The 11,414-nt window shown below is 38.9% G+C and overlaps 2 protein-coding genes across 2 annotated transcripts; one reads left to right on the plus strand and one right to left on the minus strand.

The window, feature by feature from the left end:
- Positions 1-230: 230 nt before the first annotated feature.
- cd40 (CD40 molecule, TNF receptor superfamily member 5) lies at positions 231-6,080 on the plus strand. Its single transcript, XM_008414550.2, has 9 exons — positions 231-381; positions 899-980; positions 2,080-2,199; positions 2,281-2,424; positions 2,528-2,621; positions 3,610-3,668; positions 4,265-4,357; positions 4,445-4,476; positions 5,550-6,080. Exons 1-9 carry the CDS (start codon positions 343-345, stop codon positions 5,829-5,831), a joined length of 945 nt encoding a protein of 314 aa, XP_008412772.1. The 5' UTR covers positions 231-342; the 3' UTR covers positions 5,832-6,080.
- Positions 6,081-8,225: 2,145 nt separating this feature from the next.
- On the minus strand, positions 8,226-11,246 carry irx7 (iroquois homeobox 7). The gene is made up of 2 exons (XM_008414549.2): positions 10,282-11,246; positions 8,226-9,208 (listed from the first exon to the last, which is right to left on the minus strand). The coding sequence occupies exons 1-2, from the start codon at positions 10,507-10,509 to the stop codon at positions 8,465-8,467; spliced, it is 972 nt and encodes a 323-aa protein (XP_008412771.1). The 5' UTR covers positions 10,510-11,246; the 3' UTR covers positions 8,226-8,464.
- Positions 11,247-11,414: the final 168 nt, after the last annotated feature.

The raw sequence follows: 11,414 nt of genomic DNA on the forward strand, positions 1-11,414 counted from the left end.
ATTTCATTAAGCAGTTGATAGGTGAAAATTATTTATTTTATCCTTATAATTGCAAAATAAAGCCATTTAGATACTGAAGGGGGGGATTCATAATGATCCCAAAACTTTTCATGTTTTAGTTGAGAAACAACTGTGAGGATAAACTAGGATGGAAGGGGGAACCACGTCATACTTTTTGCTTTTACAGGAAACGGTCAAGAATTTAAAAAATCACGTGGAAAACCAGTTTCAGCTCCTCCCCCTGTGGTAGTAACTATAGACCATGAGCACAGGCAGAGGTTAGAGCTGCACGGTTGGTCTGAAGGAGCTACGGTGTCAGAGACTTCGTCTGTTTTTATCAACATGTTTGGATATCAGCTGCTGCTYGTCAGCGTCCTTATGGTGAGTAATAATAATAAACACGCTCATTTATGTATTGCGTAGTTGAAAAAGCGGAAGGTTATAAACCGAAGACRGCTCGAAAAACATCGTTCTTCGCGACTTTATTTCAGATCTAGTTTTTTTATGATGTTTTATGAATCATTATTTAACGTGAACGCTCATGCATCACTGTAATGTTGGTCATTTAGGCTGATTTGTGTCGGTTCTCGCTGAAAGCGCTGCTTGTAGGGGGCGAGGCAGGGGGGTCTTTTAGTTTCACTTTCGACTCTGGGATCCTGAGTGAAACCAAACACGTAAAATAACGTTATTGGCAGCAAGAAAAACAAGAGAAAAACCCTGCAGCTGCTGTCCCCGGAGCTTTGAATAGGTTGAATTTTTGGGACTTTCCACCCCGGCCCTAGCCGTGTGGACTGAGGAAGTGAAGCTACAGTCAATTACCCACAGAAACTGCGCCAGAGATCACATGAGGACACGAGTTTAATAATTACAGAGTGTTTTTTTTTTTCCTCCTTTGCAGGGCATGAGCGCCGCTCAGGCCTTGTGCGACCCTACCACCCAGTATGAGGAAAATGGACAGTGCTGCATGAAGTGTGGACCAGGTATGCAAACAGTCTGGAAACGTCGTTTCGCCTCGCCTTGTTGCTTAGTTTATAGGTTGGAGTTCATATATGATATTAATACAGTAGATGTGAAGAAGCTCTGCTGACGTGATGACACAATGACGCCATTACACCAGCTGCAGAACCCCTCACTTTTGCTTTCATTTACTTTTCCTCTAGTCCTTCCCTTTTGCTTTCCCGGCCTTTGGGAATTTCCACATCCTCCCTGTGGGGTTTGGTTCTGAATGTTTCAGACTCCTCCTTAAAGATGTCTGAACGAGACAATATTCTTTTCTCCTGCATGGTAGCCGTAGTCCAGTATGGGGTTCCAAAGTTCTCCTATGACACAATAATAGCCTTTAGAGAAAATACAAAAAAGGGTCCATCCATTACTCCACCCATCCATCTGGTTCCCGTGTCTTATGGCAGTCAAAGCCATACTAAAAACATAAATACTAAAACCTTTCACCCCACATTGAAAATTCCTTCTTTGTCCTTTTTGAGATAATTAAAACAAAGATGAAAAACTAACTCCAACCATAAAGGATCAGTATCCTACATTTTTGTTAAATGCATCTTATTGACAAAGTTGAATTATCTCCTCAGTCTGTCATCAAGGACCATATTAATGACCCATTCATTTTAAATTAGGTGGGTTCACACAGGAAAAGCTTAGAATCATGCAGGACTCTACCATATGGCCAGAAAACCCTTGATAAATATTAAGAAATATTCTAGCTGTGGTAGACATGAAGCCTGCTGTATGAAAACTGAGAGTTGTGAAGTATTCCCATTTCTTGTACTTCGGTGTTATGTTTGCACTGGCATATCATTAGCACTATTTACTCTGCATGTAGCATGTTAGCAGTGACGGAGTTAACTGCTAACAGTAGATGTGGGTCCCAATGTTATGCTAATGTAGTCAGAATAAAGCACTGGAGGAGCAATGTTTGCTAGAAAATAAGTTGCAGAGGATCTGTTGGGAGTTGTTTGTCACTATTGGTTAGGAACAGGTTATGCTGATTCTTCCTGTCGGAATAAGTTGATTTGTCATGTGTGGTTAAGGAAATAAATCACTGTCCCATAACTTGTTTTGCAGGAACAAAAATGACAATGAAAGACTGTGAAAATCCAACATGTGAGCCATGCGGCCCGGATGAATATCAGGAGAGGTACACCACTGAAAAACAGTGTGAAGCCCAGCCATATTGTGATCCAAGTAAGACCTTTGCACATTTCACACACATTTGTATTTTCTTTCACTGCATGTCTTTTAAAAGTGTGTCCCTTTTTCTTTCAGATAAAAACGTGTATGCTGGAGTCCATGACAGTAAGACGAAAGCTGTCTGCATATGTATACAAGGGTTCCACTGCTCAAGCAAAAGTTGTTTGACCTGCGTGCCGCACAAGCAGTGTGGGCCAGGAGAAGGAGTTCAGTCCGAAGGTGCGACAGAAATTTTTAAATTACGTAATTTTTTATAGAACAATTAACAGTTTTCTTTTCCTCTTGGCACAGTTTTTAAAAAATAATTACCCTTGACTTTCAGGGAATCAAAAAGATGATACAGTGTGCCAACCATGTGTGGAGGGGACATTTTCCAATGAAACCTCCATGTCTGGCCGCTGCATTAAACACACAAAGTAAGTGCTGATGCCCACAAATTGAGACAACAACACTTAGAATACTTTTCTAATTCAATGAGGGTCACAAAATTCATTTACTGATTTATATGTTGTGAATTTTGACTGTGGTGACTACTGTGATCTTTCATTTTCACTCACTAGCTTAATTATTTAATCATTTAGTATCAATTTTGAGCTAATGTATAAAATATATGTGGCTCCTCTTTTATTTTACTCTAAAGTTGTAGATACAAATTTGTGGACAAGTTTTAAGCACTCGGGTTATAAAACTGCATTCCAATCACTGATCATTACACATCTAAAAATTGAAAGAGTATGACACGACCAGAAAAATAAAACATTTGTTTAAAAAATGCCATTATGAGTACTGTTTAAAGCTTACAACAGGCATTATATGGGGCATAGAAATTTGGAAATTGAATTATTTGGACTTCGTGCAACACAGTATGTTGCTGCAAAGTCCTAAAGCCTAAAGCAACATGCTGGGCTACTTAAAAACTATTTAACGTCGTATTCTCAATTTCACTGCATTGTATTATGATGCAGCCTGGTGAGACACAGTGGTAGWGGCAGCATAAGGGTGTTGGAACGCTATCATTTGGAAGGAATTGGGGAAAATATAATAAATATTTGGCTATCCTGGAAGAAAACCCATTAGAAGCTGTAAAGACTTGAGTCTAATGAATGAGGTTCACCTTCTAGCAAGAACAATTAACAAATATCCAGCCAGGGATGCAAAGAGGTGGTAGTCGAAGTTTGGTTTAATACCAAACGTCCAGTTTGAAATAGAAAGCAATATTTAGCAATATTTTACTACTTTGTATCATTCTATTACATAAAATCCCAATAGTATGCACTGAACTTCATGGTTCATGAGTTTTCACTGTACATACAAAGAGTTAGGATTTCACAAATTGSCCAGATATTGATGTGACTCACAGTATCAAGTAGGCATTAAACCTTAACCCTGTAAAACTCTTTCCAGGTGTCTGCCGGATTACACTACTGAAGTAGCTGGAACCGACCGATCCGACACCGTATGTGGTGAGTTTTGTGTGACTCAGAGGTTTCTCACCCTTACCTTACATTTATCTGTTGCCTCTGTGGTTAGAAATTTTGTCGAGTTGCTCAGAACGAAACTTTCTCACTGACACAGGCATGTAAACCTGTTAGTAATGTGGTCCCGAGGTTGGGAGCAGCAGTGTGTTTTACTAGTGCATTATTTAGATTACTTCTATGTGTGGGACAGATGAAATGTTAAAAATACCTCTGCCTGTTCGTCATTCAGGATTCAGGGTTTTTTCAAAATAAAATGCACCTTGGGAGGGTGAAATATCTTGGTGAAATGGTTTGTATTGCAAACCAGCCAATCCAGGAGTGCCTTACATTTTCCTTTGCATTGCATTAATAGATAATAAATATTAAGGTATATTTTGTCATGTAGTTTCAAATTTCTGCTGTGAGTCCATTACCCCCTCGAATACAAGGGTTCCACTGTACGTATTTTTTTATGAAATGGAAAACCATCCTTTTAACTTCCTACATTAAAAATTTAAATAAGTAAGATGACTGACATTGTTAGATATGACTTTATGTGTCAGTATCTAATTGTTGCTTTTTCCTGTCTGCTTCTCTTACAGTAAAGAACAGCCGGGTCCATATCATAGTTGGCACTGTGATGGGAATCTTTGTAGTTGCATGTTGTGTATTTGGAGTGTTTCTGTATTGCCAACGTAAGCTTCACTCTGAACGTTCACATCGTGCTGTTAATAGTGTTGATCAAGCATTTAAAATGTTTTTTTTGTCTCTCTTCATTCCAGGTAAATCGAATTTAGAGAAGGTGAAAAAATTGGTAAATATAAGTTTTATTTCAAATTGAATAAATATTTGTATACATGTAGGTGGTAGCTGACTGCTTTGTCTGTTTATTTTAAAAAAATAATTGGATGTACTTTAAATAACGGAAATATTATTTGTGTTTTCTAAATATAACGATTACAAACTAGACTGGAAACCACTTAATACCCAACAATAACGCATCCAGCATAAAATATAAAGAGAAAATAACAACGATTCATAAAATCGGAGGAGCATCATAAAGCAACATTAGAGATGTCAAGCATATTAAAGCTGTTGATATAATAAATCAGCAAACTTCAAAATTACATACATATAAATTGACCATATTGATGTGACTCACAGTATAAAGTAGGTATTAAACCTTAACTCTGTAAAACTCTTTCCAGATATATAAAGCTTAATGTAGTAATATTTTTTTAATGTAGTAGCATAATCTCACACTGAAAAATCCAAAAATGTGACTACATTTCCAGTTCCAGTGTTAAGTTCTTTACAAAATTCTAATTTGTTGGTCTTATATAGGGTAAACTTGTATTATTATATCATTGTCAATATGTTACTTGAAAATGATTTCAAAATAATATTTCAGTTTATCGCAATAATTACTAGGGACAATTTATTTTCTAGCAAAATTTGCTATTGTTTAAAACTATTGGTGTATTTGTATTTTTATTTATTTTTTTGCTTCAATGTAGGAAATTGTTTTACCTTTAGATRCAAAAAATGTCTCTTTAAATKAAACCATATRTGACTAAACCTGTACTTGTTTTTTGTCTTTAATTAGAAAACAATTAGGCATACAGCATTGGACCAGTTAAAGCATGAACCTGTGAATAGCCTATACYTTTTAACCAAAAAGAAAACAGAAACATCTTAATGCTATTAAAATTAAAATCAAGCTTTGATTCAARCTCAGACTTCCACCAGAGGTTTTAAATACATAAAAGCAACAGTTTTGGCTCTAAGCAGATGTGGATTTAAATGTTTCTTATTCAGTAAATGATAGAATATACTTTTTTTTTTTTTTTTTAAACATCTATTTGATTTTCTTTCACCCTCTCACAGGAGTGTATTGAGTCTATTGGACCGACGGAAACATACAGGCCARATGAAGAAACCTCCCTGTTTCCTGGACCACAGACTCCAGTGGAAAACGAAGACAGAAGCCTCCCTTCTCAGGAAGACGCAAGAAGCTTTTCTGCAATGTCCCTCGGTTCCGCTGGGGAGCACGGAAGAAGTGAGAAYGGAAAAATTGTGTGTTCTGTGGAGGAGGAAGGAAAAATGGCCCGTCTGCCCCGTCAGGAATCACAAGTATCGAGCTCCTCTACCGTCGGCTTCAGTTCATGATGTAACTGGGGAGAATCGGTTGTGTCATAACGGACTTTCTGGAAGATAAAGCTGTATTTATTGTCCCTAATGTGCCTGTAAATTTTGCTGAATCGATGTACATGAGGTTGAATCATTTGCTGTTKTTGCATAACTTAGATGTTCTACTTGTTGCAATGAAACACATTAATGCTATTGTTCATGTTTTTGGTGTACTGAAGCACTGTGTTATTATAGTAAGAACTGCATTAAATGTTATTCATGTTTTTAGAGGACGTGTGTACTTCACCCAAACTAAATACAAATAGTTTCAGCAGAGATATTTTACCTTAAAAATGTTGGGGTAACTAAGGAAACAGTTTGGCAACAACTACTTTGAGTCTCAGTTCAGCAAATTTGTTGGTGTAATATAAGTTTACCAAATTAACTATAAGTAGTAGTAATTAGACTGAGTGTGTTTTGAACTAACAAATAATACATCTATGCTAATCCTGTAAGTAACTATGTCCCGTTATTGATACTTGCAGAATTAGCACATATGTATTGTTATTTTTATGGATGTCTGGCTGCCTTGAGGGCCGCACAGTGGTGCAGTTGGTAGAGCTGTTGCTTTGCAGCAAGAAGGTTCTGGGTTCGATTCCCGGCCCTGGTCTTTCTGCATGGAGTTTGCATGTTCTCCCTGTGCATGTGTGGGTTTTCTCCGGGTACTCCGGTTTCCTCCCACAGTCCAAAAACATGACTGTCAGATTAATTGGCCTCTTCAAATTGTCCTTAGGACAATTTACATGGTTGTTTGTGTGTCTCTGTGTTGCCCTGTGACGGACTGGTGACCTGTCCAGGGTGACCCCGCCTCTTGCCCGGAACGTTAACTGGAGATGGGCACCAGCAACCCTCCCGACCCCACCAAGGGACAAGGGTGTAAGAAAATGGATGGATGGATGTTTGTCTTGATAACATTAGCTGCAATCCTAACAGGGAACATTAAACCACCAGATAAACATAATAGTTATAATAATTATGTTTATTACAACATAAAGAAATGAGACATTAATCAAATATGAAGGATGTTTTTTCTGAGTGGTTTTTGAAAGGGTGAAGACAGAATCCTGACTTAAATCTGAAGGGAAGTATTGGTGGAAGCTAAAGATTAGGGTATTGGTAAGGAGGCCTTCCAACCTAAATCCATTCTGATTGGATATGAGCGCTTTAGGTGAGGAGAGCTATTTCTCTTGCAGTTACCTCTTTTATCCTCAAAGTGGCGCAAGTGCGTTGCTATTAGTCGGGGACAGAGCTGCCGCTTTATATGAAGCGCTACGGAAACACCAATCCGGCTTAACATTATGACCACTGACATTTGAATTGAATCAGATCATTTTAGGGTAATAGTATATTCTTTTTTTGTAAATTAACCCACAACTGCCACAACTGGTTCAGAAATGGTTTGATGATCAGAAAAACTTTGAAATGTTGATTTTGTCTCCAAATCCCTCAGATCTACGTTCAATCAAGAATCTACTCCTAACACCTGGGTACCACAGCAATGGGCTCATATTCAAAGTCTTTGTCTTCTGTGGGAACTTCTGTTGCTTCAAGTTCAGATCTGAAGACTTTGATGCTTCAAAGTGAACGCATACTAAAGTCGTGTGAACCCGTTAGAGTCTATAAGTCGTTATAAAATAATGTTTGTTGGAATTTAAATGTGATCTAAATTTTGATTATCTTTAAAATGTCTCTTTGATAGAGTCATGAAACATTTTTTAAATCATTTTCTACAACAACTTCAATGAATCCCTGTGCTGATTGTGAAACTGTATCCACAGCTACATTATGGCTCAGTGCATCAATTGCTTTACTATGTTTACCCAAAAATAAAAAACGTCACATATATATTTATAACTTAATTTTGACTTGAATACTTAGATGGAAATGCATTCTAATTAAAACGGCACTTATTTGTATATATTTTATCAGTCTAATAAAGTAATACTGTTAAAAAAGTTTCCTCATTTTAAATATCATCAATTGTACAAAACCTAATCATTACATAACATGAGTAAAAATGCAAAAAGTATGAAGGGAAATTTTCTGAAATAGTTTATAAAAGTGGTAAATGTGCAGTTTAAGAGAGCCACATTTTTTTGTTGACTTTTTTTCCAAACAATCCTGTGATGAAGACTTTCCCATAAATGCCTAAAATATAAATTATGAAACAAAACAAAACAACGAAAAATGAAGATGTTAATGATTTTCTGACTATTGCTTCTTGTATCAGACTCTAAAGGTTTAATAAAATGGATATTGATGTCTCAGTGAAACACTTACTTTATATTATGGTTTTATTTACGAACTGTTTTCTTTTACTTATCTTAAAGTTCTTGTCAGAACAAATAATGATAAAGACACCTTAATTTTAGAATAAGCCAAAGTTTATTTTAACAAAATACTTCTTTATGGTTAGACAAAGGAAATATAATTTACATCATCCAGGTGGAAAAATACATCTACATTTATTTACAGTGACAGAACATCCTTAGTCTTTGGTCTCCCAACAGATTCTTATACCGTAACAAACTTCAGGAAGTCTGTGAGGTTTGAAGGTTTAAAGTGCAAAATGTTTTTTTTTTGTTAGTTTTTTTAACTGTCTTGTGATCAGCTCAGACTATTTCATGAGTGGTGTAGTAAGCTGGAACAAAGAGTCCGCTTCGTGAAGCCCAGTCCGCCCACAGCTTCCCTGCAGGGTGGTAAAAACCATCCACAGGTTTCTTTGAGACCTCTGAGGTGGCGGTTTCTGCCAAAGACCAGATTTTGGGTTTCTGACTGACAATGTTCTCTTTGCTTTCTGAAGCGGATGATGTGTGGTCAGAATCGGCGTTTCCAGGTTTCTTCTCTGATCCAGCTTCCTGCACCTCCAAGCGCTCCTCTGCAGCTGCGGAGCGCTCCGGCTCCGGCTCCGGCTCGTCTGCGGCTTCCTGCTCATTATGATGCTCTGCCTCATCATCTCGCTCCTCCAAGTTGCACTTCTGCAGGGGGCCTTCCTCCTCGTCACTCTCCCCCTCCTGCTCCTCGTCCTCCTCATCCGATTTGCTTTTGGATGCCCAGCTGACCCTGTTCTCCTTCTTCAGGCGCCGCCTGGCGTTGGCGAACCACGTGGAGACCTGCGTCAGACTCATCTTAGTGATGATGGCCAGCATGATTTTCTCGCCCTTGGTCGGGTACGGGTTCTTCAGGTGCTCGTTCAGCCAGGCCTTCAGCGCGCCGGTGCTCTCACGCGTCGCCACCTTGGCAACCCTGCCAAGATCCTCCGCAGCGCCCGGACGGTAGGGAGGGTAGAGGACCCCTCCGCGGGCCAGGAGGGCGTGATGATATGAAGAGGCGGCCTTCAGGTCAAAGCCACCACTCTGGAAGACAGAAAGACGGAGCATGAGAACAAGCTAAAGAACATGGAAGAAACCAGAGTCAGCCAAAAGGAGAAAGCAGGATTTCTTCTCCTGTTGTCAAGACCATTTGACTTTACACAAACCAGGTTTAAAAATACACCCAGTGTTCACATACTAATAGAGTTCCTCATAAAGCAGCTAAAATGCTAATTTTATCATTTTAGCTGCTTGTGTCTGAGCCAGGAGAGAGATTTGATGTGTAATTAGTTTTACTTGAATTGAGCAGATTATGAACTTTTCTGCTGTTACTTGTGAACAAAACATCAAACTTTTCATCCACTGCTTTCCCACATCCGCTTGAATTGAAGTGGGCTCTGAAGAAAATGATCAAAATAATCATCAAAATAATCCTTTTGATAAATAATAAATAACTATTTATTATTTACTTTTGTAAATAATACATAATTTACAAAAGTAAAATAAATGTATTAATAAACAGAAGAGCTTCTTAACATCGCACAATGAACACATGATCGACCAGATGACTCCTTGTTTTATTTCCACATTCTTTCATTGACCAGCTGCGTGACATAAAAAGAGCATTTTGATTAAATCAACAATGGTAATTTGCTGATCAGAAGGTTGTGTTTAAAGTGGCAGTCATTGGATTAAATTAGGTGTTTTGGTTGGAGTTTTGCTGCATCCCAACTTTTCAGAAAGTGATTTTTATACAATTTCTTTACTAGAATCTTTCTAAAACAAAGCTTACCATTTGATAATCTTTTTTGCTGGTATTCCAGCCCCACTACATGACATAACATGTTCTTCTTGTGATGGTTTTGATGATTCAACATAATCCCAACTTTAAAAAAAAACAACAGATTTTTGCATTATTTCTTCATCAGACCAGTTAGAAAAAGTACTGACTTTTTTGCACTAATTGCTTCCCATATATTAAAGTGATGAGTTTGGCAACAGGTCAACGACTGTRTATTCAGAGCGCGCGCGTGGGTTGCGATTGGAACAACATTTCTTTGTGCATTTAAAGAAAAACGAGAAGCCTTATAAGAATATTTTATGAAAGTTGAACTCACCATGTGCGCGATGTGCCTGTGGTGTGGATAAGGGAGAAAGTTGTATCCCTGCAGTCCTGAGTATGTTATGGGAACTCCAGCTGCCATAGCTGCCAGATGCTGAGCCTGTTGCTGCTGCTGCTGCTGTACACCCGATGGACACCCCAGCACCGGGATCTGATATCCAGCCGGCATTACGAGGTTCCTCTCCAAGAAGAAGTTTCCAAATCCAGCTGGCGACGCGGGCATCTTTCCTGTTTCCCCAACTGTTCCTTAAAAAGTCTGTGTGGGACTCCAGCGCACCGGGTCTATTTATATACACAACCAGCTGCCCCTGTGYGTGCGCAAAGAGGAGGGGTGGCGGTGGGAGGGGGGCAGGTCCCACTGGTATTGACTGACAACTCCGTTCAAAAGACCTCCAGCTTTCACTGGCAGCAAATCCCATCAAAGCTCTCCGCTGTTCCTTTTRGCGCTTCTTATCGACTGTTTCTGCAGGGAAGTCGCCCTTCCAATTTAAGTGCAACACTTTTGCACGAATGTGAAAACAGAAGATATTGCATAACTCACAAAATGATGCGCTAGTTAAAAAAACATTKAACAWCTCCAACTCCATGAGTTTACGCACAGAATCCCCACCATTTGCAGGTCTTGTCTATTCTAAGTGCTTAATTCGCTTCCCAGACCGTTTGATGTTTTATGAGGATTTTARCACATCTCATGTCTCGCACTGATCGACGAACACTTAAGAAAAATGTCTCCAATTCGGTTAGCAGCCCCCTGCCAGTCTCTGCTGTGACACTTTCAGCGCCCACGCAGCCCTCCTTCTGGGATTTTGATTAAACAGCGCAAAGGCATCGCACTTGCGCRAAACAACTAATAAGACTGCGCTTTTAGCACGGTGTCACAAAAACGCACGTGTTGCATTAAGAARGTGGTTTGCCAATACAGCTTCCTCTGTGCGTAAAATCCATGCGCGAACCACAACAGTCTGCTCCTTCTGCATGAGGATGGCGCTTAGATTGTCCTAATTAAAACAAGGTTAGGGTAAACAGGTGTTGACTAACGTGTATGATAATTGTGAAATAGCAGATGCAAAGCGTGAGTGTGCGTCAGAGATAAGACAACAGATTACTCGTCTTATTGTTTCTCCTCTT

Source organism: Poecilia reticulata, linkage group LG7, assembly GCF_000633615.1.
Source record: "Poecilia reticulata strain Guanapo linkage group LG7, Guppy_female_1.0+MT, whole genome shotgun sequence".
Taxonomy (NCBI): Eukaryota; Metazoa; Chordata; class Actinopteri; order Cyprinodontiformes; family Poeciliidae; genus Poecilia; species Poecilia reticulata.